At 49.1% G+C, this 27,641-nt stretch overlaps 4 protein-coding genes across 9 annotated transcripts; 3 read left to right on the top strand and 1 right to left on the bottom strand.

Annotated features, from left to right (window-relative positions):
* Nucleotides 1-1,032: 1,032 nt before the first annotated feature.
* Nucleotides 1,033-6,034, top strand: GARIN5B (golgi associated RAB2 interactor family member 5B). 6 transcript variants are annotated; one of them, XM_074193623.1, is made up of 13 exons: nt 1,033-1,120; nt 1,340-1,491; nt 1,588-1,742; nt 1,908-2,238; nt 2,483-2,504; nt 2,663-2,685; nt 2,769-2,836; nt 3,019-3,077; nt 3,165-3,229; nt 3,394-3,731; nt 4,036-5,198; nt 5,311-5,433; nt 5,916-6,034. In XM_074193623.1, the coding sequence occupies exons 1-11, from the start codon at nt 1,078-1,080 to the stop codon at nt 4,979-4,981; spliced, it is 2,202 nt and encodes a 733-aa protein (XP_074049724.1). In that variant the 5' UTR covers nt 1,033-1,077; the 3' UTR covers nt 4,982-5,198; nt 5,311-5,433; nt 5,916-6,034. The 6 variants fall into 6 exon arrangements, with proteins under 6 accessions (XP_074049724.1, XP_074049716.1, XP_074049743.1 ...); XM_074193615.1 differs by having other exon boundaries at nt 4,036-5,433; XM_074193642.1 differs by having other exon boundaries at nt 1,992-2,238; nt 4,036-5,433.
* A 2,054-nt stretch (nt 6,035-8,088) lies between these two features.
* On the top strand, nt 8,089-15,218 carry LOC141509975 (small ribosomal subunit protein eS8-like). Its single transcript, XM_074219903.1, has 4 exons — nt 8,089-8,278; nt 9,309-9,364; nt 9,965-10,080; nt 14,561-15,218. Exons 1-4 carry the CDS (start codon nt 8,089-8,091, stop codon nt 15,216-15,218), a joined length of 1,020 nt encoding a protein of 339 aa, XP_074076004.1.
* A 6,885-nt stretch (nt 15,219-22,103) lies between these two features.
* On the top strand, nt 22,104-22,952 carry COX6B2 (cytochrome c oxidase subunit 6B2). Its single transcript, XM_074220040.1, has 4 exons — nt 22,104-22,263; nt 22,361-22,474; nt 22,630-22,730; nt 22,809-22,952. Exons 2-4 carry the CDS (start codon nt 22,390-22,392, stop codon nt 22,860-22,862), a joined length of 240 nt encoding a protein of 79 aa, XP_074076141.1. The 5' UTR covers nt 22,104-22,263; nt 22,361-22,389; the 3' UTR covers nt 22,863-22,952.
* Nucleotides 22,953-23,213: 261 nt separating this feature from the next.
* KMT5C (lysine methyltransferase 5C) lies at nt 23,214-27,347 on the bottom strand. Its single transcript, XM_074220038.1, has 9 exons — nt 27,269-27,347; nt 26,684-26,823; nt 26,387-26,552; nt 26,100-26,209; nt 25,832-25,995; nt 25,684-25,703; nt 25,297-25,433; nt 24,996-25,207; nt 23,214-24,875 (listed from the first exon to the last, which is right to left on the bottom strand). Exons 2-9 carry the CDS (start codon nt 26,791-26,793, stop codon nt 24,391-24,393), a joined length of 1,404 nt encoding a protein of 467 aa, XP_074076139.1. The 5' UTR covers nt 26,794-26,823; nt 27,269-27,347; the 3' UTR covers nt 23,214-24,390.
* Between the last annotated feature and the right edge of the window lie 294 nt (nt 27,348-27,641).

The raw sequence follows: 27,641 nt of genomic DNA on the forward strand, positions 1-27,641 counted from the left end.
CCAGAACCACTGATCTGCAGGGTTCAGCTCTAACTCTCTCACTTTGCAGGGCAAAGGTCCTCGAGGCTAGGTGACTTGCCCAGGGATACTTAGTTAAAATCTAAGGTCAGATCTGAACTCAGGGCTTCCTGACTCTGGGACTGGTGCCCTGTCCTCCATACCACCTAGCCGGCCCTAAGCCTCATTTTTGTTTTGTTTCGTTTCGTTTTGTTTTTTGCAAGGCAAATGGGGTTAAGGGACTTGCCCAGGGCCACACAACTAGGTAATTATTAAGTGTTATGGAAAGCTGGAGACAGCCTAAGGCTCACACTTCTTCTCCCTGGGGAGACTTTCTAGGATAGACAGGGCTGGGCCAAAGGCACCTCTGGGTGAGGAGCCACCTGCAGCCTGGGTCTTCGGAGACCATTTTTAGGGAATACCATCATCTCTTGGGAGACAAGGGACCTTGACCGGAGGCCAGGCTCTTTTGAGGCCTTCCCAGGATCACAATAACCAATCAAGTTTCAGCTACATTCTATCCCTCGCTCAAAAGCCTCAGAGGTTCCCCAGAGCCCTGGGGTTCAGCTTCTCAGGCAGCCTGCCAGCCCCCCGTGATCTGTGCCCATCCATCCTCTCCTGTTCCAGCCACAGCTAGAATGGACAATGGGGCTCAGCATGGCTCCCTCCCTTGTCTTCTTCAGTCCCCCTTTGTCCTTGCCTGGCACAGGGCCCCAGACGGGTGGGAAGGCAACTTTGACCCCAAGCTGTCCCGTGGCTGTTCACCTACCCCATCCTGAGTCAGTTCAGGAATTTCTCCTCTCAAGCCTACACACCCCCAGAACTTGGGTCTGCCCCTCCTAAACCTGGGATGCTCCCTCCTCCCGGCTGCCCCACCCTTAGCCGCCTCCTCTCCAGGTCAAGCATCCTTGACCCGCCCCCCCTTGGATGGGTCTCTCAGCTCCCTGCTTAGGGCTGGGGTTCCATAAAGTTCCTTGACCCTTCTGACCTGTGAGGTCACAATGGTGGACTCCCACTTCTCAGCTCTGGATCCAAGTTCCAGAGGGAACCTAAGCATGCTGACCAGATGACCGTCCCAAGATGCCCTGGCCAGCCTCCCCCCCCCCTCACAGGGAGTCTCCTGGTACTCTCCCAACAGATGCCCCAGTTCCAGGGGCCCTGATGCTCCTTAGAGATACCCAGACCCCCTGGCACCAATGATGCCCCCGGTCACCTCGGCAGGTGGGGCCAAGAGCTGGGGGCCAAGGGGGGCTCGAGACACCCCTGGAGCTGGCTAGGAGGGATGGGGGAGCCTGAACTCAACCCAGCTCCCACCTCTCCCCTGCTTCCTCTTGGATCTCAGCTCTTCGGCACAAAAGCCTCTTCCTGAATGATGTGGAGCAATCCTTTCAGCCATGGGTCCCACTGTTGGGCCCTCTCCAGAGAATGGTGATGGAGGGCGAGTACCTCCCCCTGGGGCCGCTGCTGCCCATGTTTGAGAGCGACTTTCTGCAGGTGCCCCCTGGGAGGGAGGGGCCTGACTCTTGACAGGGGATGGGGAGGGCTTTCCCTGGAGGGTGTTTCCCAGCCTCCCTGCCCCACCCTGTCCAGGTGACAAACCGAGGGGAGGTGATTTTTCTGCACAAGAAGGAGAACCCAGTGACGATGGGGGTGGCATCATCCATCCCTGGTCTCCTGCTGCCAGACTTCATCCTGCTTGCCCAGCCGGTGGGAGACAAGAGCCAGCAGCGACTTGAGCTCACCAGGTGACCCAACATGGCCCCCCACCTTGCCCCTCAGGCCCCTGCCCCCCAGGCCCCTGCCCCCCAGGTCCCTGCCCCTTAGGTCCCTGCCCTTCTAGACCCCTGCCCCTCAGGCCCCAGGTCACCTCCCCCTCTGACTCCAACTCCATCACCCTGTGGTCCCTGCAGGCTGCTGCCTCTGCGCCTGGTCCACCTGTTGGTCCACAATGTAGCCAGCTGGAGGCTGAAGCTCTGCTTGGCCTCTGGCCGCAGCTTTTACCTGCGGCTCCATGCAGATCCCAGGGAGGGTTGCCTCCTCTTCAACCGCTGGAGATACTTGGTCTACCTGCTGCAAGGGCCTGCACCAGCTTGGGCCCCTGAAGCCTCCCAGGCCCCTGAGACCCCTGAGGCCCCTGAGGTCTGCGAGGCCCCTGAGGCCCCAGAGGACTCTGAGGCTCCCAAGGGCCCCAAAGCCCCCAAAGACCCTGAGGAACAGATCCACTGTGAGCTCGAGCTCGAGGTGAGAAGTGGAGAGAAGCCTTGGACCCTAACCACTGGGAGCCCCAGTCAGCCTTCTCAGTCCTGCTCCCACCCCAGCCCAAGTCCCTGAATGGTGAGGGGGCTAGGGCCCTGAATCCTACCCCCACCCCACCCTGGAATCCATTAGAGAGGAGGAGGCTGGGGAATGGGGACTCCTTGAGGGAGGAGGGCCAGATGGTCTTTCCTCTGTGACCTTTGCTCTTCCTTTGCCCCCCCCCCCCCAGGACCAGAAGTTGTTCCAAGCTGGTAAGGGAATCCCTGAGATCTACTTTGCTCCCCCATTTTCCCCTATTGGCCATGCCACACTGGTCCCTGTCTCCAGCTCTTGTCCCTCCCTGGTTGTTTCCACCTGGGCCTCAGTGTCTTTCTCTATCTTGAGCTTCTGTGTTCCTGCCTCTCCCCAGATTCCACAACAATGAAGGCCAAGGTAGCAGGCCGGGGGAGGCTGGGTGGGACCTGGGACATAGCAGCGATGTATCTGTCCCGGACAGCTTGCCCTCCTCCCTCCAGCTGTCCAGAGCCATCAGTGACTCCAACGCCTTCATGACCCTTCAATTGGAGCGTGAAGAGGAGAAAAAGTGGGCCTGTACCCTAGGGTGCATCAGGGAAGAGGGAATGGTGGTGGGATGGGGTAGATCTGGGTTTCTGGTAGGGCTGGGGAGGGAGGCAATAGGTTGGGGGGAAAGTCACTGGATCCCTGTGTGGTGGGGACAAGAGCAGAGGTTCAGGACACCAGACTCCCATAGAACTGCTTCCATAGAATGGATTATAAATATCACAAGAAGAAGAAGACTCCTGGGATCTGCATGAAAGAGGAAGGTGAGGGGTTGGCCTCAATTCCCAACTCTGGGACGCTCCACCCAGGACTTTCAAGCATCCTGATCTGCCCCTGCTTCCCCTCCTCAGGGCAGTCCTCCATGATCATCTGGACCCTCTTCAGCACTGTCTCCAACACCCTGAACCGACTCAAGGTAATGGGGGCCCTTGGGCTCACAGTCAGGAGGCCAAGGTAATGGGGGGCCTTGACTCACAGTCAGTGTATTAGGTGGTCAATGTATTAGTGTCCTTGTGCTCACAGGTGGCCAGTCTTTAGGCCCCCAAGAACCTCAGCCCCTTCTCCCTCTGGTCTCCCCAGGCCTCCAAAGCCTCCACTCCAATGATGCTCAGATCAGATCTCTCCAGATTTGAGCCTTGTACAGTTCACCCCCAGATGTCATCCTCGTGGCTGGGGTCCAGCCATCCATCTGAGGAAAGCTTTAACTACACGGACTCCTCAAGCACACAGTTCTCCTCGAGCAGCCAGGTTTCCACGACTTGGGAGAGCGACCTGCCATCATCAAATTTAGCCCAGTTCAAAAGTCCAAGGATCTCTTCCAACGTTAGGGGGTCGACCTGCTCTCAGTCGACAGATATTCAGCACAAGGACAAAAGCAAGACCTCCATTTCTAAGTCGCTAGTGAGGGAATTTTCCAAGTATGTGGTGATCTCCCCGTCACTAGAGGTATTCAAAGGGAGACCCAGAAGAGGGGCTTGTTGAGGACCCTCTCAGCTCCAGTATGACTGGAACAGGTAGTGAGACCTTGAGACAAGGGAACCTTTAGTAATCTCCCCATCACTTTTGGATTGGGTGATCTCAAAGATTCTCTCTAGTTCTGAGATTCTATGAGTCTAGGTCATTTAGAAGAGGGGGGGCCCCCCAAAGAACAAGAAGCAAGGGGTATGCTTCCTAGAGGGACTCCGTCAATGGGATGCAATATGTATGGTCTTGTGGTTCCAGGTTTCCCTTAAAGCAGACCATGGACATCAGAAAGTCCAAGGATGCAACAGAGTTACCTCATTTATGGTTCTCACAGCAAGGGGATGAGTCCTTGCTGACCCCGAAACAGTCTAGTCCCCAGCCCTCATCCTACCCTCAAAAGTCTCTAGATTCCACCAAAATGTCCCACTTTTCCACCAAGGTCTCGTTCTACCCACTGCCTGAGGCCTCACCTGACCATTTCATTAAGGCTCCAGAGTCTTCCCTCAAAGCCCCAGAGCCATTTCCTTCCACCAAGACTCATGGGCCCTCCCCCTCTACCAAGATCCCAGAACCCCTCCCCTCCATGAAGCTCCCAAAGCCCTCCCTCTCCACCAACACTCCAGAGCTCTCTTCCTCCACCAAGACTGTTTTTTCCCCTTCCTTCATGACCCCTGAGTACTCCCCATCCACCAAGAGTCCTGAACCTTCCCCCTCCACCAAGACTCATAAGACTGCCCTTTCCACCAAGGCCACAAAGATCTCCCCCTCCACCAAGACCCCTAAGCCTTCCCCATCCAGTAAGGCTGCAGAGATCTACCCCTCCACCAAGATTTTTAAGCCTTCCTCTTCCACCAAGGCCCCAGAGATCTCTCCCTTCATCAAGACCTTTAAGCCTTCCCCTTCCACCAAGGCCCCAGAGATCTCCCCCTTTATCAAGACCTTTAAGCCTTTCCTTTCCACCAAGGCCCCAGAGATCTCCCCCACCACCAGGACCTTTAAGCCTTTCCCTTCTACCAAGAACCCAGAGCCACACCTGCACACCTCCATCAAGGCCATACCTGCACAACCTACTGAAATGTTACCCTACCAGTCCACCAAGTCTTCATCCAAATTCTCCAAGAGGAGTCCACTCCACTGGCTCTCCAAATTCTCCAAGAAGTCTCTACTCTCCAAGACCCCACACAAGCACTCCAGGAGGCCCTGACTTCACCCAAGTCTCAAGGTCACAGCTGACTCTTTTACCAAGGACTCAAAAGCACAAACCATTAAGGCCTCAGATGATTAAGCCATCAAGTCCTCTGACAGCTCACCCTCCAGGCATTCCCATCCATCCACTGCCATCTCATTCATACTGTATGCTCCAGACTCTGCCAGCTGCTCAAAGGAAGCCCCAAACTACCTGTCTACCAAGGCTTTGTCTGGTCAGTCCAACAAGTTCCATCTAACACAGCCTCTCCTGGAGTCTTGAACTAACCATTGTGCAGAACTTCATTCCATCAATCCAGAATGACTTCATCCTTTCCATTTCTAAAGGCTTCATGCCATCCTGGCCAGGTCTATGTGCCAGAGGAGACTCTTCCCCCTTTTGGTGACTTCTCTACCCATCAGCTCTAGGACTCACCAGTGGACATTCTGGAATTAGATTCTGACTTCCACGTAAGAAACCCCAAGTTCCAAGCCTTCCGACCCTTGCTTTCTCAAGGTCCCTAGTATCCCACCCCCAAATTTTCCCTGAGAGCTAGGCATGCCTCCCCTTCAAAATTCACTTGTCTCTAAGACAAATCATCCCTTCCCAAATTCCAACTGCCCTCAGAGAATAGGGTATCCTTGTTCCCAATGGCATCCTCTTTGAGGACTCAAAGCTCTCCTCTTTCTCTTAGTCTTTCCAGTCTACCTTAGCTCATGCCCAGCACTCACAACCTCCGACAAAAACTTCATGGTAGGATCCTGAGTTAAAATAATGAGTGTCATAACCATGAACCCAGGAGTCCACTTTCCAACCCCTTTACCCTTTCAGACTCAGACATTCAGTCTTTAAATCCCCTTTACTCCCTCCCAATATCCAGGCCAATATCCGTGTTTTCCTTGAAGGATCTAGGCAACCAGATCCCTTCACTTTCACCTTCCTCTCCATGTAGGTTCCTTGGAGTTGGGGTAGGGGTAGACCCCATCAGAAGAAGAGACCCAAAGATGCTCTTGGTCTGACATGTATTTGGGACTCATGAGGGGCTAATGGCCCCAGATTGACCTATTAAAAGTCTGAATAAGAGAAAACTGGATGCCCATGTGTGTCTCTCTTTCCCTCTGCTCTCACCCCAACATTACATATATATAAATATATATATATTCCCCTTCCTTCATGACCCCTGAGTACTCCCCATCCACCAAGAGGCCCTGAACCTTCCTGCTCCACCAAGACCATAAGACTGCCCTTTCCACCAAGGCCGCAGGGATCTCCCCCTTCCTCTATTGTGTGTGTGTGTGTGGGGGGGTGTATATAAAAAAGCTACATTTTCCATAAGCACAAAGGGCAGCTCCATCTTTGCCAGGTCTTGACTAGTCATGTAGAATAGCAGAAACAACTGTGAGAAATGCTTCTTTCTCATATTAATAACTAATTATTGAATCAGAGCCAAGGTTTACCCCCTTTCTACTTCCTCATCTAGAAAACCAGTAGCAGAAATCTTAGGTAGGGGTTAGGTTAAGATCTAATCAGATAATAAAAGAAATTTTTAGTTTAGGCTAATGAATGCTTTCCTGTTCATTGTTTTAACTCAGGCAGGTTTGTAGAACATGTGAATTTTCCCTTTTGTCTGGCAAGTGACATCAAACTTAATAAATCTTTTTGACCAAGATTTAGATGATCCAAATCAGGTATTTCAAGACCCTCATTGTAATATAATCAACCCTCCTTATATTAATTTTCTCATTAATTGCTAACTAATCAGAGTTGATTGTCAGCCTCAGGAACACCCCCTCTTGCAAGGGCATATAAATTATGAACCCACCATCTTGAGGGAGTCTTTGTTCTAAGAAAGAAGACCAAATGACCATCCTTTTATTAATGTGTTATTAATAATGTGATCAAATTATTCAGAAATTTCAAACTTTTTGAAACAGCACAGAACAGTGAACCTGTAGTCTTGGGTTTATGACTTCCATCTTAGTGATTTAGGCATAAAAGTATAATATTAAAAGCAAATTAGGGGAGCAGAAAAGTTTTTGCCTGTCCTAGTTATGGGTAAAGGAAGAATTTATGACCAAACAAGATATAGAGAGCATCACAGGATTTAAAATGGATAATTTTGATTAAATTTATGTTTTTTACACAAAACCAAAGCAACCAATATTAAAAGGAAAGCAGGAAACCAAAGAGAACAATTTACAACACTTCTCTGATCAAAGTCTCATTTCTCAAATAGAGAACTAAGTCAAATTTATAAGAATATGAGTCATTTCACAATTGATAAATGGTCGAAGGATATGAACAGGCAGCTTTCAGAAGAAAAAATCTAAAGTATCTATAGCTATATGAAAAATGCTCTACATTATTATTGATTTGAGAAAGGCAAATTAAAACAACTCTGTGGTACCATTCCAACCTATCAGAAATGTCAAATGTTGGAGGGGATGAGGGAAAAAATAGGTACCCTAGTGAAATGCTGGTGGAATATAAACTGGTCCAACCATTCTGGAAAATAATTTGGAACTCTGCCAAAGGGATATAAACCTCTACATACCTTCTGACTCAGTAATTCTACTAGGTCTATATACCTAAGAGATCAAAGAAAAAAGAAAAAGACCAATATATACAAAAATATTTATAGTAGCTCTTTTTGTGGTGATAAAGAATTGGAAATCAAGAGAATGAACCATCAATTAAGAAATAGTTGAACAAGTTGTGATAAGATTGGTTGGTTGGTTGGTTGGTTGGTTGTTGTCCTTCATGCTCAAAAGGGACCAAAATAATTTCACTGTCAGAGTCAAGGTACAGTAGATCCCATTGTGGCTAATCAGATCAATATAAGTCTGGAAGACTCTACAAGTCGGTCATAAACAGTCCATATGAACATTTGGAGCAGAGCTGTCTCTAAACTGGTGCAACTCAATTCTGCTTTGCTTATAGTGCAAAATGCCTTCTTTGATGTGGCATGCCATGCTGGATGGTCTTATGCCAATGTCTCCCATGTCTCACAATTCATGCCAAAGTTCTTCAGAGAGACCTTGAATCAATCCATGTGACTGCTCATCTTGTTTGAATTCCCCATAAAATAGTCTTTTAGGTAAATGTGTGTTTGGCATTCCAACAACATGGCCGACCCATTGCAGTTGCACTCTCTGCAGAAGAGTTTGAATGCTTGGCAGTTCGGCTTCAGAACCTGCTTCTGGCACCTTATCTCTCTCCGGGTGGTCTTCATAATCTTCTTTAGACAATTCTATCGAGGCTTCATAGGCATACAGCAACGAAGTCAGCACAATGACCCCGTAGACCTTCCATTGGGTAGGCAGTCTAATATCTCTTCTTTCCCACACTTTCCTTTGGAGCCTCCAAAATACTGAATCACCTTTATTAAAGCGTGCATCAACTTCATCATCTATATGTTCATCTCTGGAAAGTATACTGACAAGGTAATTAAACTTATCCACAGTAATCACAATTTTTCCATTTGCAATAACTAATGGTTCCACATATAGTGTGGTGTTGGCTGGTGGAGTACTGCTATTTTCTTTCTTTTTTTTTTTTTTTTTTTTTTTTAGGATTTTTTTTTTGCTAGGCAATGGGGTTAAGTGGCTTGTCCAAGGCCACACAGCTAGGCAATTACTAAATGTCTGAGGCTGGATTTGAACTCAGGTATTCCTGACTCCAGGGCCGGTGCTCTATGCACTGTGCTACCTTAGCTGCCCAAAACTTCTCTTTTCTTGATGTTACTTATCAGGCCAAAATTAGCACAAACAAGCAAGTTATATCTCAGCCTTAAAGGCTTAATTGAGTTCATGATTTTGAACCACCACCACAACAAGAATCATGCACCATCATTCCTTCCATTTTGGTTTTGGCTTGTAGCTTTTTCAAGTTAAATAATTTACCATCAATAATGGTAGCTGACCTCGATGACATGTTCATCCTCAATGAAGGCATCCAGAAACATTGCTGAAAATGTCATACTAAAAACATGGGACACAGCCTTGTTTCACTCCACTGGTGACTGGGAAATCCTGAGCACAGGATCCATTATCCAGAACCTGGGCAAGCATGAAATTGAGGTACAATACTGATTGAACTTCTCCAGACATCCAAATTTTGACATAGTTTTCCTCAAGTCCTCATGACTGATGACATCAAAGGCCTTGGTTAGATCCTTGAATGTTGGGCCATTCTGGTAGTCATTTTACTTTGGGGCCACCCCTTCAGGTGAATACAAATATTTAGCTTGGAGAGGTTAAGTCTAGGATCAGTCCAGCACTCTGCACCACACATTGCCTTTGTCACTCTCACATCCTCTTGGTCTCCTTTTCTTGTAATGACATAGTTTTTGATGCCAATGTTTGCTGCGAGGGTGCATCCAGGAAGTTCTATTGCATTCAGGTAAAATAGAAAACAAGGTTGGGTTGGGGCAGCTAGGTGGTGTAGTGGATAAAGCACCAGCCCTGGAGTCAGGAGTACCTGGGTTCAAATCTGGTCTCAGACACATAATAATTACCTAGCTGTGTGGCCTTGGGCAAGCCACTTAACCCGTTTGCCTTGCAAAAACCTAAAAAACAAAACAAAACAAACAACAAGAAAACAAGGTTGGTGATAAGGTCATGAGATGCACAAGTTTTCAGCTGACCATGTTGCTGTTATTTCCAACTCTACCTATTGTTCAACCCAACTCTAGCATTAAAGTGATCCAGAATTATAAGTTTATTCTCTGGTACATTAAGGATACCAGGGTCTCCAGGTCTTCATAAAATTGCACTGATGATGGCGCCATGGTGTTTTCTGCTAAGTGGCAATCACATTGTAATGACTCTGTTGCTTACTTCTTTTTGGGGGTACCCAAGCTTGTTGACTGGATTAGATGTGATTGAGAAACCCACTCCATCATCACAGCAATCCCTGTCACTGCGGCCACTTCAGAAAAACCATGTATCCAGCTTTGACTTCTGTAAGTCGGCCTTCCTTTACCAGTCTTGTTTCACTCAGTGCTGCTATTTGGATGTGATATCTGCTGAATTCTCTTGCAAGAAGAGCTGTTTGTCCTTCAGGTCTATTGGTTCTTGTGCTGTCTGTGATTGTGTGCACCTTTTTCTATACCCATGGTGAGTGGAGTGATGTTTGCAGAAGTTTTCATTCATTTTTGTATGCTTTGAGCACAGGGTGGATTCCCCATCTGTTCTGGTAATCAGGTCAAAGGTTAAGCAGACAATTTTTAGGGCACCTCTTCTAGTCCCTTCCTTATACCAGGAGGTGAGCAGTGCTGCTCAGACATCCAGGGGGCTGTAGAATCCCACTGATGCTTCCAGTGAGGAGATGACCCTGTGGCCTGGGCCAGCTATGTGCAGGGTTGTGACACTCATTTCCATTGTATCCATACCTACTGCTTCATCAGTTGTCTGTCACCACACTTTGAGATGGGTAAAAATGGTAAAATAGTGTGAGTGAGGTCTTGTTTCGTGCCTACATTGGATTTAAGTGGAGCAGAGTTGCACCAAGTCATCAGCTTCCTTCTCTCTTCCATAGATATCACAGTCCAGTGCTAAGGCAACAGTTGAGATGACCCGCAATAGTTTAGGATTCAGTGAATGTCCTTGGCATCTTTAATATCTAACCAGTCTCCACATGCTCCACAGCACTTGCTTCAGCTGCCTTCATGGCCTTTGGAATGAATTTTGCTCCTATTCCCATTCTACCAGAGGAAGTCTTCATGTGCTTGGGCTAGAAATCCCCCTAACTCACCAACCGGTTTGAGACTCCTCAGTTATCTTCAACCAGATGTAACCTGTCTGCCAGAACAGTTTATGGGGGATAGCCACTGCACAGGTTGCAGCTTCTTTTGGCCATAGGTGAGAATTGGTGGATCAAAAGTGAACCCCAAAAGTGGAAAGCAGATACCAGAGGTACTAGTTTTCTCTAAACCCCTTTATACCCCACAAGTTATGGTACATGGGGACAGCTAGGTGGCACAGTGGATAAAGCACCGGCTCTGGAGTCAGGAGTACCTGGGTTCAAATCCGGTCTCAGACATTTAATAATGACCTAGCTGTGTGGCCTTGGGCAAGCCACTTAACCCCCACTGCCTAGCAAAAACTTAAAAAAAAAGTTATGGTACATGATTGTCATGGAATACTATTGTTCCATAAGAAGTTATAAATGGAATGCTTTCAGAAAAAAACCTTTCCAATACCTGGGAAGACTTCAATGAACTGATGCAAAATGAAGTGAGCAGGACCCTGAGAACCCCAGTACACAGAAATAGCAGCATTGTATGATGATCTACTGTGAATAACTTAGCTATCCCAGCAATACAATGATAAAAGATCATTCTGAAGAGCTTATGATGAAAAATACTCTTCTCCTCCAGAGAAAGAGCAAGTGAAATAAGAATACAAATTGCCATCTTTTTTCAAAACTTTATTTTTCTTGGGGGTTTTTGTCTATGTATTCTTTTGTAATATCATTAATATGGAATTGTTTTGCATGACTGTTCATGTATAGTATATATCACTTTGCTTGTATTCTCAAGGAGAGGGTGGGTAAGGAAGGGAGGGAAAGAATTTGGAATCCAACATTTTAAAAAATGAAAGTTTAAAAATTACATATAGTTGATGTAAGTAAATTCATATGGAGAAAGAAAAAGTCAAGAATTTCCAGGGATTTAATGAAAAAAAGTGCAAAAGAAGGGGGCTTAACCCTATCCAATCTAAAATTATATTATAAAGCATCAGTCATCAAAATTGTCTGGTATTGGCTAAGAAATAGAGTGGTGGAATAGACTAGGTGCAATAGCAGGAAATGATTATAGTAATCTGTTGTTTCATAAACCCAAAGTGTCCAGCTTTAGGGATTAAAAACTCTTCAATAAAAACTGTTGGGAAATTTGGAAGTTAGTATGGCAGAAACTTGGATTAGACCAACATCTCACACCCTATACCAAGACAAGATCCAAATGGATACAGGGTTTAGACATAAAAGACAATATTATAAGCAAACTAGGAGATCAAGGAGTAGTTTACTTGTCAGATCTATGGAAAGGGGAGCAGTTTATGACCAAGGAAGAGATGGAGAACAACATTAAAAACAAACTAGATAATTTTGATTATATTAAATTAAAAAGCTTTTGCACAGACAAAACCACTGTAACCAAGATGAAAACAAATGTAGTATATATTGGGAAACAATTTTTACAACTAATGTTTCTGACAATACTCATTTCTAAAATATATAGAGAACTGAAATTTATAAAAAAAAAAACCCAAACCATTCCCCAATTGAAAAATGATCAAAGGATATGAGTAGGCAATTTACAGATGAGGAAATCAAAGAGATCCATAGTCATATGAAAAAATTGCTCTAAATCATTACTTATTAGAGAAATGTAAATGAAAGATCTCTGAAGTACCACCTCACACCTCCCAGATTGGCCAATATGCCCAGAAAGGACAATGATCAATGTTGAAAGGGATGTGGGAAATCTGGGACACTAATGCATTGTTGGGGATCCAACCTTTCTGGAGAGCAATTGGGATTACACCCAAAGGGCAATAAGAATGTGCATACCCTTTGATCCAGTAATACCACTATTGGGTCTATATCCTGAAGAGATCACAAAAAACATTACTTGCACAAAAATATTCATAGCAGCTCAGTTTGTGATGGCAAAGAATTGGAAATTGAGTGAATGTCCATCAATTGGGGAATGGCTGAACAAATTGTGATATATATGTATATATGTATACATATATTATATATATGTATATGTGATGGAACACTATTGTTCTATTAAAAACCAGGAGGGATGGGATTTCAGGGAAGCCTGGAGGGATTTGCATGAACTGATGCTGAGCAAGATGAACAGAGCCAGAAGAACAGAACCCCAACAGCAGCATGGAGGTGATGATCAACCTTGATGGACTTACTCATTCCATCAGTACAACAAATAGAGACAATTTGGGGGCATCTTTGATGGAGAATACCATCTGTATCCAGAGAAAGAATTGTGGAGTTTGAACAAAGATCAAAGACTGTTACTTTCTTTTTTTTTAATAACAAACTTTATTTATTTTTGACATTGTAGGCAATGGGGTTAAGTGACTTGCCCAAGGTCACACAGCTAGGTGATTATGAAGGACCTCAGCTAGGATTTGAACTGAAGTATGAAGTGATGGCCTGACTTCAGAGGCTGGTGCTCTGTTACTTTCAAATTAGGAAAAAAAAAAACCCGTTATCTTATTATGTAATTTTACTATCTCATACTTTAGTTTTCTTCCTTAAGGATATGATTTCTCTCTCATCACATTCAACTTAGATCAGCTTATAGCAGGGAAACAACATAAAGACTAACACACTGCCTTCTGTGGGGGGGGATCAAGATTGGGGGAAAATTTTAAAATTCAAAAATAAATATTTTTTAAAATTATATGTAATTGAGAAAAGTAAAATAGGGCAGAAAAAAGTCATTTATACAATTTTAAGGGGGGAAAAAAGAATAGTGTGTTGAAACAAGACTACAAATCTCCATCAATTTGGAGAATAAGGAAACTGTGTAGTGGAATGACATTCAGAATGAGATTTTTCATCTTCTGTCACAGCTGAATGACTAAAGAATGATCTAAGTGTAAGTGACTAAGTTCTGATTCTAGGCCGATGATTTCCTTCCTGGAGGAGAATGTGAAGGCACTCAAGGAACGCCTCTTACTATTCCAGATCACTGGAGGCAATGGAAGATTCCCATAGCAAATTGTTGGGGAGAAAAAAATTGTTATCTGAGGTAGAAAAGCTGCGAATTGAGTCCTAGGAGGGTGAACAGCAGGAATGTTCTAAGGAACGTACAATTGTTCAGTCAGAACTCAGTAAAGGGAATTGAGGTTCTTCCTAGAGTGGGGGAACTGGAGTGCTCGGAGCAGGAGACAAACTTTCCCCCCAAGAATACTGGCAGAGCCCCAGTGCTGCCTGTGAAGCGTCTTTCAGAAAGGGGAAGAAGAAGAGAAGCCATTAGTGGGGCCGGCCTAAAGCAGGAATACAAAGTCACTCTTGTCATTCTGATACCAAGGTTGTCTTCCCAAGGTATAGAGTCTAGACATAACAGAGAACTTCCCAAAACAGATGCCAAAATCTAGCCCCTTCTGGGCATTTCCATGGCTACCAATGGTATCATCAGAAGGAAGCCAAAACGTTGTGACAAAGCTTGGGGCAAGCAACTCCGAACCAGATTGGGGGGCAAAAGGGGGGGTCTTCACTCTATTGCCCGTTGAAAGCCTGGAACTCAAGAGAAAACTTGATTGCAGACCTGAGAGGTTGGCTAAGAAGAGAGCCATGATGAACTGCTCCCTCTTGTGCATGCAACCCAGGCTTGTCGTGGTTTCTCAAACAGCACAAAGTCAGCATGTAATAACGCTTGTGGATGACTTGCTTCACTGAGGTGGATTTAGATTTCTAAATCACAGCTTAGAATAGAGGGATGACCAGTATCTTGTCAGAGAATGTGGGCACCTCATCGGAGCTAGCAAGAGTGTGTTTGCCAAGTGGCTTGCAAATCTAATTCAAAAAAGTTTACACTTAAAAGGATTGGACTCCTTACAGCTCGCGCCGACCTTGGGGAATCACCCGGGACAGCTGGCACAAGCGCCGCAAGACCGGGGGCAAGCGCAAGCCCTACCACAAGAAGCGCAAGTACGAGCCGGGCCGGCCGCCCGCCAAGGCCAAGATCGGCCCCCGCCAAGGCCAAGAGCGGCCCCGCCGCATCCACACCGTGCGAGTCCGCGGAGGCAACAAGAAGTACCGGGCGCTGCGGCTGGACGTGGGCAACTTCTCCTGGGGCTCCGAGTGCTGTCCCCGAAAAACAAGGATTATCGATGTAGTCTACAATGTGTCCAGCAATGAGCTGGGCCGGACCAAGACGCTGGTGCAGAATTGCCTTGTGCTCATCGACAGCACCTCGCACCGCCCGTGGCATGAGGCCCACTGTGCCCTGCCACTGGGCCGGAAGAAGGGAGCAAAGCGGACTCCTGAGAAGGAGATTTTAAATAAAAAGGGCTCAGAGAAGATCCAGAAGAAATACGAGGAGAGGAAGCAGAAGGCCAAGAGCAGCTCACTTCTAGAGGAACAGTTCCAGCAGGGCAAGCTCCTGGCCTGCATCGCATGGAGGCCAGGCCAGTGTGGCCCAGCAGCCGGCTACGTGCTCGAGGGCAGAGAGCTTGAATTCTACCTAAGGAAGACCAAAGCCAGAAAGGGCAAATAAACTCTTGGACATTTCACTAAACAAAGCCCCCGATTATTTGATTGTTAAAAAAAAAAAAGATTGGAGGAGAGGTTAGGTGGCTTAGTGGATAAAGCACAGGCCCTGGAGTCAGGAGGACCTGGGTTCAAATCCAGTCTCAGACACTTAAGTAATGACCTAGCCATTCGGCCTTGGGCTAGCCGCTTAACCCCATTGCCTTGCAAAAAAAAAAAAGAGAGAGAGAATGCAGAAATTAGAAGTTATCCTTGAGAGAACTGGGGAAAACATTTCAAGAGAACTGATTTTTGACTCATTCTTTCAGAGAAAACTGAGAAGAGAATTTGTGAAATAAATTGAGTTATCTGGACTGTGATTCCTGTGTTTTGGAGAACATGGCAATGCCTGGAGATGACTGGAGATGACTCTGAGTGTAGTCTTTCTCATAACTGATCCATTGGTCAAATGGTCACAAATGTATTGATATCTTTACGCATAGAATTTGGCATTCACTGTTGTTATCAAGTCTTCTAGCTGGTTTTATTGATATTGCCTGAGATACTAGGGTTTGCTACTAAAAAAAAAGAAAGATTATGAGAAAATAGGGTTGTTTCTCTGGTTTTTCTAACCTGGGAGTAGGGATTATTTATTAAATTAATGAAAGAGGTTTTACATTTTTTATTTGTTTTTTTTAGTTTTTTTTGTTTTGGTTTTTTTTTTTTTGCAAGGCAATGGTGTTAAGCTGCTCGCCCAAGGCCGCACGGCAAGGTAATTATTAAGTGTCTGAGGCTGGATTTGAACTCAGGTACTCCTGACTCTATCCACTGCACCACCTAGCCACCCCTCTACATTTTTTATTTGTGAGGTAATATCAGTTAGTTAAGCACAGACCACAAGTTAAGGTCTGGAAATCCAAAGGAAGGCACTTATTGGATTCCGATCCCAAAGAACTTACATTTTAAGGGGAAAAACATGAAATAACTAAGTGCATACAACATATATATGAGTAAATGAAGGAAGTTTGAAAGTAGAAGGCATTAGCAATTGAGGGAGACCAGGAAAGGCCTCCAGAAAGAGGGATTTGAACTGGGGCTTGAAGGAAGTCAGAGACAAGTGTGGCTAAGGAACAGCCTGGTTGCTGCAAAGGCTAACTCAGAGATGGAGTAAAATGTTCAAAGAATTGTATCTCAGCAGGCCAGTGGCGCTGGATCCCAGGGAGAATGAGATCTAAGAGAAGATGCGAATAACAAAAGAAGGCTAGAAAAGTTGGAAGAAGTCAAAGTATACACAAAGGACTTAATTTTTAATATATATTTCTATTTTTCTTTAAAAATTGTTCAAATACATGCAAAACATTTTAACATTCATTTGTAAAAAAAATTTGAATTCCAAATTCTTTTTCTCCTTCCACTCCTTGAGAAAGCAATTTGATATTTGTTGTACATGTGAAGTCATACAAAACATTTCTGTATCAGCCATGTTGCAAAAGAATATATACACACATATACATAAAGAAAAATAAAATGAAAAAAGTGAGCTTCACTCTACAATTTTCCGAAGTTTATCAGTCCTCTGGAGGTGGATTGCATTCTGCATGAGTCCTTTGAAATTGTTTTGGCTCCTTCATTGGCTTGATCTGTCTAGCCAAATCTTTCACAGTTGGTTATTGGTACAATGTTGTTGTTTCATATACAGTGTTGTCCTGGTTCTCCACATCAGTCCTAGAAGTCTCCCCACTTTCTTTTAGGGTTTTTTTTTGCAAGGCAAATGGGGTTAAGTGGCTCTCCCAAGGCCACACAGCTAGGTCATTATGAAGTGTCTGAGATCGGATTTGAAGCCAGGTCCTCCTGACTCCAGGGCCCGTGCTTTATCCACTACGCCACCTAGCCACCTGTCTCCCCGCTTTCAAATTAGTCATTTCTTCTAGCACCACGGTATTCCATTACAATCATACACTACAACTTGTTCAGTCATTCCCCAATTAATGAGCCTCCTCTCAATTTCCCATTCTTTGCCACCACAAAATGATCTGCTATAATATTTTTGCATAAATAGGATTTATTTTTTTATCACAAGGATAATTAGTAGTGAGATGAATAAAAACCCCAAGAGACAGAGTTTCTGGATAATTAATAATCAATTTATTAATTAGTCTAGGCTGCAATCAATAAATTGATGGTCAGTGTTTTTTCTCAGTAACCAAAGAAACCAAAGGCAATTCTGAAATGTTTTCAATTCCTTCTGATAGGGAAGTCTCCTGAGAAGTAAAACTCAACCCCGAACTTAAGGAGGAAGTAGGCTAGAAGGCTTCCACTCCCCCTACTGAGAACTTACTTGATCATGAGACTCAGCAGCCTCAAAGTATCTGGGCCACGGGAAGCCATTCCCCATCTGACCATGTCTGGCTGATTTTTTTGTCCTTCATGAGCTGAGGTGCCCTAAACTCTAATGGAAGGGACCAAAGACAGGGGGTTCCTCCTCCTGGCAAAGGTTCAGACAAAACATGCCAAGGCAATTTACAGATGAGGAGATCAAAGCAATCCATAGTTATATGAAAAATTGCTCTAAATCATTACTTATTAGAGACATGCAAATTAAAGCTTCTCTGAGATACCACCTCACACCTCTCAGACTGGCCAATATGACCAGAAAGGATAATGATCATTGTTGGAAGGACTGTGGGAAATCTGGGACACTAATACATTGTTGGTGGAACTGTGACCTCATCCAACCTTTCTGGAGAGTAATTTGGAATTACAACCAAAGGGCAACAAAAATGTGCATACTCTTTGAACCAGCAATAGCACTACTGGGTCTATACCCTGAAGAGATAATGAAAAAGGGTAAAAATATCACTTATACAAAAATATTCCTAGCAGCCCTGTTTGTGGTGGCAAAGAATTGGAAATCAAGTAAATGTCCTTCAATTGGGGAATGGCTTAGCAAACTGTGGTCTATGTATGTCAAGGAGCACTACTGTTCTATTAGAAACCAGGAGGGAGGGGATTTCAGGGAAGCCTGGAGGGATTTGCATGAACTGATGCTGCGTGAGACGAGCAGAACCAGAGAAACACTGTATACACCCTAACAGCAACATGGGATTGATGTTCAACTTTGATGGACTCGCTCATTTCATCAGTGCAACAATCAGGAACAATTTGGGGCTGTCTGCAATGGAGACTAGCATCTGTATCCAGAGAAAGAACTGAGGAGTTTGAACAAAGACCAAGGCCTATTAATTTTAATTTAGGAAAAAAAAAACCTGATCTCTTATTGTCTGATCTTGCTCTCTCTTATACTTTGTTTCTTCCTTAAGATATGGTTTCTCTCTCATCACATTCAATTTGGATCAATGTATACAATGGAAACAATGTAAAGGCTAAAAGACTGCCTTCTGTGGAAGGTGGGGGGAAGAAAGTAAGATTAAAGGAAAAAATTATAAAACTCAAAATAAATAAAATCTTTAAGTACAAAAAAAAGTTCAGACAAAACCCGGACTGGATTCTGATTATACTTTAAACAGAAATTAGTTGTCCCAGTTGGATGGGGTCCTGCCCCAAACTGTGATTTTTTTTTTTTTAGCTTTTGTAAGGCAATGGGGTTAAGTGGCTTGCCCAAGGCCACACAGCTCAGTAATTATTAAGTGTCCGAGGTCAGATTTGAACTCAGGTACTTCTGACTCCAGGACTTGTGCTCTATCCACTGCACCACCTAGCCACCCCTCCTGCCCCAAATTGTAAGGGTAAGAAGCAATCCCACCAGTCAACCATGCCCTTCAGAGACTGGTTGACCTTTTCAGGAATTGGGACTTAACAGAATCAAGAGAAAAAAAGGGTGGGTCAAAAATTAATGATTAGTTATTAATATAGTAACATAACATTAATTTTTCTCACTAGACAATGGAGCTCACTCAGGAAGGGAGAGAAGGTGGGACATGATCAAGTGTCTCCTTTAGAAGAATCACCTTGGTATTTGGGTGGAGAATAGAGTGGAATGGGGAAAGTCTTAAAGATGAGGAACTAGCTCTTCAGTAGTCCAGGAGAGAGGCAATAAAGACCTTGAACTAGGCTGTGGTCACATGAGTAGAGGGAATATATGTAAATAAGAGATTTTTATAAGGTAGCAATGAATTAGATACAGAGGGTGAGGGATAGAAGTAGGAGAGCTCTAACTTAGGATCTACCACTTGATTTCCTTTAGATTTCCTTTGAACCCAGTGACTGAATTGAAAAGGTAACCAGTTCACTGTCAGGTTAAAAGGTGGGATTTTGGGTTGTTTGTCCCTGAGAGCTCTGGAGAAGCATTGGTTTCACCTCGAAAAGCACACCCACACCCCAATTTGTAGGACTACAATTTAACACAAAGTAAGATGCAATGGAGGCTTACCAATAAAATCTATTCATTACTTATTGAAGATTATGGTGTACCCCTCTAAAAGTGGGGTCAGGAGCCTTAAAATTCAAGAGCCAAGGACAACAGTAAGCTAAAATTTAGAAGCTTAAAACAATTAAAATGTAGGTTGTGGGGAGTTCTTCTTCTTCTTTAGCTGTAACAAAAAAAAAAAAGAAAAGATTCAAAGAAAGGACCTTGGCTTGGGGAGGATGAGAGAGTGACAACTGACCACAGAGATGCCGACTGACACCAGAAGGTAGAGATGACCAGTACTTTCCTTGCTTCTGTTTTTGGTGCCAAGGAGAATGACCTTTGCACTGGAAATAGTGGAACTCATAGAGAATTGATAACCAAAATAATAAATAAGAGAGTACCTGCTTGGTTTTTTTTAAGGTTTTTACAAGGCAATGGGATAAACTAGCTCTTGCCCAAAGTCACACAGCTAGGTAATTATTAAGTGTCTGAGACCGCATTGGAACTCAGGTCTTCCTGACTCCAGGGCTGGTGCTCTATCCACTGCTATTTAGACCCCCCCCCACCTACTTGCTTTTGCTGAATTGAAGTCACCTGGCTCAAATGAATGACATTCTTTGGTATTGAAACAATTGCAAATGTGTTTGGCAAGTCACTATTGTGAAACTTGGCAATGTGAAACTTAAACCAAACTAGACTAGATAATGAGAATTTATTCTCAAATTAATATAAAAACCTATAGATTGGAAATCATTTGAGAAAGTGAAACCAATGTGGGAAGTTAGGAGAGCATTTTTTATAGAAAACAATGAGTTACAAAATTTTTGCTGGCAATCAATGAATGCCCATAGTCTATCTTAAAGCTATTCTACACTATGATCTTCTTCTCTGAGTCATGATGTCTGCTTCATATCAGGACAGACAGGGATTCTGTTAGCAGAAGGAAGAACACCCCCTCCTGACTCAGGATAATTTAGGTTTTATCAGATATGTAACAGACTTACATAAAACAGGGAACTCCTCCCTTTCCAAGGATGTCTGTGCCAACTGTTGATTCAACACAATCATTTTTTTTTTTGTTGTTTTTGGGTTTGTTTGGTTTTTTTTTTTTTGCTTTTTCAAGGCAATGAGATTAAGTGACTTGGCCAAGGTTGCAGAAGCTGAGTAAGTATTGTCTAAGGCTGGATTTGAACTCAGGTTCTCCTGATTCCAGGGGTGGTGCTCTATCCACTGTGCCGCCTAGCTGTCCCTGATACGATACAATTATTGGTGTTCTTATAGAAATTACCAGACAAGTTTCCTGCTTTCTCAGGAGGAGGCGCATGCAAAGTTGACATCCTTACATTGAAATTTATAATCCTTATCAGAAAGAAAAGCAGACCTTTTGAGAAATTTTTTACATTTTATTAGTGTCAGTAAAATATGAAAGATTATGGAAAACAGGAGGGGGACCCCAAGATTGGATGAAGAAAGATGACCCCATTCAAACTTTAAAAAGGGGAAATAATGGAGCCTGAAAACTCTAGGCCACTGAGCCTTACTCTAAATCCTGGGAACATTCTAGAATAGAACATTAAAGAGGTGCTTAGCGAATGTCTAGAAAGAGAAACAATGCTTTCAAGGAACCTTTAGAAAAAAGAGCTCATTCCAGACTAACCTCATTTCCTTTTTGGACCAGGGTGAGCAAGCTGGCAGATAAAACCACCAGATTCTAGCAAGGTTTCTAAAAAGATATGTTATTCTTGTGGCGATGTGGATCAGATGGTAATGTCACGAAATGGCAGGACTCAAAAGATTCCTCTTGAATGGTTCAATGCTCCTTTGAGGAGGGGTCTTCCGTGGAAGTATCCCAAATGACCATGCTCAACTCTGGGCAGCTGAATCTTCGAGTTTTTGCTTTTTAATCAAAGGCTTAGATAAAAGTTCAATTGGTGGGTTTATCAAACTGGCTAACTCAGAGGAGGGGGATGGCTACCGGACTGGATGATGGTGGGCATCTAGAAAGATCTTGATAGCGTTTGGCTGACTCCAATCAGATGAAATCAGATAAGGATCAATATCAAATCCTGCTGGTGGGTACCAAGGATCAGTTTTGCAATGATGCTGGCTGCTCGCTCTAAGTGCCCAGAAGACAGGCACAAGTGATCCTCTTCTTTCCCATCTGCTTCAGCCGATTGCCCCCTCCACCCTTCTCATCCCATCCCATTGAGTCCTCCAGAGTTGTCTCTCCGTATCCGCAGAGCTGTGATGGGAAGTCAGCCTTGCGTTGCTCCATCTGCTACGCCGGGAAAGACGGGGTGGGGGGCGTTTGGGGAGGGGGCATTGGGGGGAAAGTCAGATCTGGGTTTGATTCTTCCTCCTCGTGGTGGCCCTCCGGCCAGGCCAGGGAGGCCGTGAAGGAGCCCGAGTGCCTCCAGGTCGCACGAGCCCTTGTCCAAGGTGGAAGGCTTGGCTGGCTGGCCATGGGCTGCGGCTCCCCAAGGCCTGCCCTTCCCCATTAGCTTCCTTGGCGTCTGCGCCTGGGAAATGGGGTCAAGGCAAGAGTACGGGGAGGCCAGAGTTCCAAGGGACCCCTGTGCGCGTGGGGGGAGCCGATTGGCTGAGCTGCCACCGGCAGGGCCAATCAGGGTTGGCGACGGGCCCCCAGGGCCGCCGGTGACCTCACTTGTTCGTTGGGCACGAAGGCGGTTGGTGGCCGGTGCAGGTTCGAGGCTGGCAGGCGAGGGTGGGGGGCTGCCCGTGGGGAGCGGGGCTGCCCCTGTGGGGTCGGGCTTCCAAAGGCTCTCTGGCCTCTTCCCCAGGTCCCCCCAGCGCCAGGTGGAGGACCAGGATGCTGGATAAGCCAATAACCCCGCCCTTCGACCCCCGATTTCCCAACCAGAACCAGACCCGCAACTGCTATCAGAACTTCCTGGGTTCGTGGTGGAGTGGAGCCAGAGGGCGGGGGTGATCTCCCAAGCTGGGGGGGGGCTCCCAGCCGGCGGGGGAGGGGGGCAGGGCAGTGCTGGGTTGGCCCCCCCCACCCGAGGTGGGCTGCAGGGGGATGTCGGCTTGACTCACGCCCCCCCAGATTTTCACCGATGTACCAAAACCATGAAGAGGAGGGGGAAGGACACGGCCTCCTGCGACTATTACCGCAAGGTCTACCGCTCCCTGTGCCCGCTGAGCTGGGTGAGCCGGGGCACAGGGGGAGGGGGAGGGGAGCGGGGGGGGGGGCGGCCGCTGCATGGTTGCCTCTTCTCCTCGCAGGTGCAGCGCTGGAACGACCAGATCCACGAGGGGACCTTCCCTGGCAAGATCTGAAGGCCATTCTCCCTGCTCCGGCCCCCTGGCCACCCCTGGGGCACGCCCCCCTTGGGACCCCGACAATGAAATAATGTTGTACCACCGCCAGAGCCGGCTCCGTTCTTTAGCAGCCCGGGCAGGGGAGAAAACAAAAGAAGGGGTCTCCCCGCCCCCCCCCCACTGAGCTTGGCTCAGGTCTTGCTCTCTCCCCCCGGATTGGGGGGGCTCGTCCAGTTCCGCCGGCCCTCACCGGGCAAAAGAGCAGGGCCTAGAAGGGCCTGGCTCGGGTCCCAGGGCTGCGAAGAGGCAGCAGGCCAGGCCCCTTACTCCCCATCCCCAAAGAAATCCTCTGAGACAGCAGACTTAACAAGAAGGACTTTTATCAAAACAAAAAGTTGCAAACTGCCCATCACCCAGTGTCCCCAATCCCTGGGGCGGGGGTGGTGAGGCCAAGGGCCCCAGGCTGTGCTGGCCCCCTCTTCCCCTCACTCCCCAGGAGGCACCAGAGCTATAGCACCATGAGAAAGATGAGGTGGGGTGGCCTCCCTGAGCCAGAGGGGTGTGTATGGGGGGAGGGAAAGACAGTGCCATCTGCAAAAGACTCCCTCCCCCCTCCATCCCCCCCTTTCTTTATGGCTTTCCTCCCTGGAGAAGGGGGAGGGGGGCGGTGTGCCACTGAGGCGGGAGGTAAAGTCAAGAACCATCCTGAGGCTGGGGGGTGGGAGGGGGAAGGGATCCTTGCCTGTCCCTCCCTGCTGGGTTTGGGAGTGGGGGGGGGGGTACCCCCACACATAAGCCTGCCACTGAGGCAGATAGGAGCTGCTAGGGTCAAGGGGTTGGACCCTTGCTAAAGTTAGACCTGCTGGATCAAAAAAGGGTAGGGTCCTGGCCATCTGGACTCTGCCCTCCCCCATCTCAGGGTCTCCAGGGCTGAGCCTGGGGCCTGCTGAAGTCAGCAAAGACAGGAGGTGGCCCCCAGAAGGCCAGCTCCTTGCCCCTGGGGAAGGGTCTTCTTGCTAGGGTTAGTCCTGTTAAATTGGAGGAGCTGGCTCCTAATGAAAGGTAAGGGGGAGCAAAAAAAGGCACCCCAAGCCCCTGAAGGGTGACCCCAGCAGGGTCTAAGGGGCCATTCCTGGCCTGGGAGAGGCAGCACCTTGAAATATCTATTCCCTCCCACCCCAATTCCCTGGGGAAAGCTGGCAGCTGCTCAAGCCTCGGGGAACTAGCTGGGAGAGAAGGGAAAAGGAACCTGGGGAGGTCAGCAAGGCCCCCACCTAGGGTCCCCTTGCCCTCTGGCCTGAGGGAGAAATAGAAGGTCTGGCTCTCTGGCAGAAGCCCCAGGGGCCCCTCCAACCCAGGAGAGGAGGCCCCTGCTCTAGCCTCATCAACCCTCTGGGTGGGAAGGGGGGGAAGGAAGAAGTTGCCTCTGAACCCCGGAGCCCAGAGGGGAGCCCCTGCTAGGTTGTGGCTGGAGGGACAATGGGAAAGAAACTGGACATCCACAACCCCTGCCTCCTATGAACTCGAGCCCGCTGGAGGCATGCCCTCAGTGCCCCCCGTTAAAATCTAGGGCAATGGAGCCATGGCTGACCACGAGGCGCAGACGCTTGGAGGGAGAGAAGGGGCCAAAAGCCAGGGTTCGTTTGGGGGGCTCAGGGCCAGCAGGAGCGTTGTGGAGTGAGGTGGCCCCACTCAGGTCGACCCGGACCACACAGGGCAGCCCGTACCGTCTAGCCCAATGCCAATCCTGCAGAGGGGCAGGCTGAGCTGGGGCAGAGGCCGAGGCTGGCTTCAAGGCCACGGCGACCTCCCCCCGAAGGTGGCACTGTGGACCACAGCCGCCCCACTGATGCAGGGAAACTCGGGGCACCCGAGGATGCGGGATGGGCCGGGCGGTCCGGCGACGGGGAGGACGGCGGCGGCGGCGGCGATGGCGTCGGGGAAGGTGGGGCTGTGGCAGCCACTGCACCCACAAGGCAGATGGGTCCAAATGGGTACCAAAGGGCTGCAGACGCAGGGGCTGGCAGAGTGCTGTGGGGGAAAAAAGATGACTGGTGAAGCTGGGAGAGTCTGGAGGAAGAAAATGAGATACTGGGCCCAGCTGGTGAAGGGAAGGCCGAGGGGGATGGGGGGGGGGGCCCTGAAGCTCACCACACAGGAGGTCTAGGCGATGCAAGGTGTGCAGATGGGAGCAGCGCTGCGCTCCCAGAGGTCCATGACCTGGCCGCACCCCTCGGGCCTCCCAGTAGCGCTGCAGGCGTCTCTCGGTCTCCCGGAGATCGTACTTCTCGCAAGTCCTGGGAGTGGTGGCGGCGGCAGCGGCTGCTTCCTGGGGACGCAGGCGAAAAGCACCTTCTCCCTTCCTGAGGGGGAGAGAAAGAAGCCGGGCTGTCTTGGAAGCCCCGGGTGGCCAGCCCTCTCCCACCCCAGAAGGAGGTCCCTTGTGACTCACCTCTCACAGGTACAACATTCACACAGCTCATTGCGCTCCCCAAAGAAGCCATCCCCATAGAAGCAGGTCACTTCGTCCCCAGGCTCAATGTCTCGGAGCACCTTCACGCAGGCTGCGTTCCCGTCTGCGGGCACAAACTGGGGCCCCCTCCTCCTCAGCTCTCAGCCCCTGGGGTGCACCCCAGACGGGGCCGGAGGGGACAGATCCAGAAGTGGCCCTCCCGGCAGGCAGAGGCCTCGTGCTCTCTTCTCCTGCCCTGTCCCCCACAGCTAGGCCTCAGTCCTTCTGGTTCAGAAGCTGCAGAATCGGGAGATCCGTCCTGCTCCCTGGGAAGCTGAGAGCCATGAACCACCCCTCTCTGCCCCCCAAATCTCTCCTCCAGCCTACCTTGCAATTGGGTCTGCAGTCTGGGACCAATTGGGAAACAGAAAAGAAGAAACGGGCAAGTGAGGCTGCCGGTCCTTCCCGACGGCCCCCGACAGCTCCCCCGGCCCCTTCCTTCCTCGCTCTTGCCCACCTGCCCACCCAGCCTCACCGTGGTTGATGAAGGCTGCGGGGCCCAACCACAGCTGGGCGCTGCGTTTCCTCGTGGAGTACATGATGCTGAAGTCATTCTCGCCAGCCCGGAGCAAGCCCTCGTCGGCCTCCCGCAGCTCGGCGATGCAGCCCACCAGCAGCTCCAGTTTCTCGTTCTTCTTCCTGGCTCCAAGGGCACGGGCAGCCTTGAGCTAGTCCACTGGGGGGAGGGGGGCCAGGGTGAGCCACCGCCTCCCCCCAGACTCAGCGGGTCAGCCCTTGCTTACCAGGAGCGTGTGGACACAACCTTGGCCCCGTTGGTCTCCAGGGAATACCGGGTACAGGGAAGGATGGCAAAGCCACTCTCAGGCAGGAAGGCTCGAAGGTAGCGGTAGATCTGAGGATGAGAGAGTAAGGGAGTAAGGGGGGACCTCCAGGGGCCCGGGGGGAGGGGGTGAGTTGGAGCGTGGGTGCGTGGAGGAAGGGTGACCGTGGACGAGGCCTCGACTCGGGGTCAGGGCGTTGCAGGAGGGGGCCTCCCACTAGACCCCACTTCTCTGGGGCTGCTCCTCACGTGGGTCTTGAGTGCGGCCTCCTGCTGCGGGCCCCGGCTCTGGAAGTAGTGGGCCATCCAGCTGCCCAGCGTCAGGGCCCGGTAGGCAGCCTCCAAGTCCCGCTGCTTGCGGAAGGTCTCCAGCGCGGAGCGGAGGTGGTGCTGGCGCCTCAGAGGGGGCACCGGGCTACAAGGAAGGCACGGATGGAAAGGGAGCTCAGGGCCACCCCGAGGCTGCCCCCGTCCGAGCCCCAGCGCCCGCCGGCCGGGGTCACAGGGCAGGGCGGCCCCCCAAAGGGGCGCCGCGGGGGGCCTCACCTGACGTTCATCTTGTGGGTGCGGAAGCCCAGGTAGGGGTCGAGGACCAGGCTGGTGGCGAGGTCATCGTTCTCGCACAGCTCCCTGGCCGTCACCCTCTCTGGTCCCATGGTGCGGCCTGGACCATGCTGCTGCCAGCCCTGGGGGGCACAGCCGCGTGGGGGAGGGGATCAGGGCCGCACCTGCTGCCCCCTCCCCCCGGCCGGGGCTGAGAGAGGACAAAGGAGTGGGGGCAGAGGCCTCCCACCCCCCACTGCCCCGCGGGGGGAGCCTGGGGGGTAGGAAGGTGGGGGGCCCCGACCCCCCACCGGAGGAGGAGGCAGGAGGGAGGGCGGAGCCGAGGAACAAAGCCCAGGGCGCGGGGGGCGCCCCGAGGCGGGTAGGACACGCGTGTGCGCGCACGGGGGGCACTGGGGGGCCGGGGGGGCCCAGCCCAGCGGAGGGGGACAACGCGAGCACCAGGGTGGGCACAGAAGCCCGGCTGGGGGAGGGGCGCCCGAGAAGGGGGAGGGGCGGGTGGGGGAGGGGCCGGCCCGCTGGGGCACGCGGGTCGGAGGTCAGGCCCCGCCCTCCCCGGGCTCTCACCTCCCCCTCCCCCTCCTCCTCTTCCGGCTCCCGCCGCCGCCGTCGCCGCCGCCGTCGCCGCCGCCGCCGCCGCCGCCGCCGCCGCCGCCGCCGCCTCCTCCCGCTCCCGCTCCCGCCGCCCCGGCCCCGCGACTCCCGCCCCGGCCCGCCCCGCGCCGGCCCTCTCCGCCCGGCTTTGCCGCCACAGCGCCGCCTCCCATTGGTCCGTCTGGCTGTCACTCCATCGTCGCCATGGTGCCCGTGCACCGCCGTCACGCGCCCGCCCTCCGACGGTCCTAACGGCCGCCTACGTTGCCAGGGAGACTAGGCCCGCCTCCCTGAGCCCGAAAGTCTCCATTGGCCTAAATTCCTTGTTCTTCTGCTCTCTGCTGCG

The sequence above is a fragment of the Macrotis lagotis genome, chromosome 1 (assembly GCF_037893015.1).
Source record: "Macrotis lagotis isolate mMagLag1 chromosome 1, bilby.v1.9.chrom.fasta, whole genome shotgun sequence".
Taxonomy (NCBI): domain Eukaryota; kingdom Metazoa; phylum Chordata; class Mammalia; order Peramelemorphia; family Peramelidae; genus Macrotis; species Macrotis lagotis.

Excerpts from the sequence above, each read along its gene's own strand:
- LOC141509975 (XM_074219903.1), top strand. The coding sequence starts at position 8,089 with ATGGCCGACCCATTGCAGTTGCACTCTCTGCAGAAGAGTTTGAATGCT. Across the intron at positions 9,365-9,964 it reads GGAAGTTCTATTGCATTCAG|TGCTGCTATTTGGATGTGAT; the intron begins GTAAAATAGAAA and ends TGTTTCACTCAG. Across the intron at positions 10,081-14,560 it reads CACCTTTTTCTATACCCATG|CTCGCGCCGACCTTGGGGAA; the intron begins GTGAGTGGAGTG and ends GACTCCTTACAG.
- GARIN5B (XM_074193615.1), top strand. The coding sequence starts at position 1,078 with ATGCCCTGGCCAGCCTCCCCCCCCCCTCACAGGGAGTCTCCTG. Across the intron at positions 2,686-2,768 it reads CCACAACAATGAAGGCCAAG|CTGTCCAGAGCCATCAGTGA; the intron begins GTAGCAGGCCGG and ends TCCTCCCTCCAG. Across the intron at positions 2,837-3,018 it reads GAGCGTGAAGAGGAGAAAAA|AATGGATTATAAATATCACA; the intron begins GTGGGCCTGTAC and ends CTGCTTCCATAG.
- KMT5C (XM_074220038.1), bottom strand. The coding sequence starts at position 26,793 with ATGGGACCAGAGAGGGTGACGGCCAGGGAGCTGTGCGAGAACGATGAC. Across the intron at positions 26,210-26,386 it reads AGGCCGCACTCAAGACCCAC|ATCTACCGCTACCTTCGAGC; the intron begins GTGAGGAGCAGC and ends TCTCATCCTCAG. Across the intron at positions 25,704-25,831 it reads CGCAGCCTTCATCAACCACG|ACTGCAGACCCAATTGCAAG; the intron begins GTGAGGCTGGGT and ends AATTGGTCCCAG.
- COX6B2 (XM_074220040.1), top strand. The coding sequence starts at position 22,390 with ATGCTGGATAAGCCAATAACCCCGCCCTTCGACCCCCGATTTCCCAAC. Across the intron at positions 22,475-22,629 it reads CTGCTATCAGAACTTCCTGG|ATTTTCACCGATGTACCAAA; the intron begins GTTCGTGGTGGA and ends ACGCCCCCCCAG. Across the intron at positions 22,731-22,808 it reads CCCTGTGCCCGCTGAGCTGG|GTGCAGCGCTGGAACGACCA; the intron begins GTGAGCCGGGGC and ends TTCTCCTCGCAG.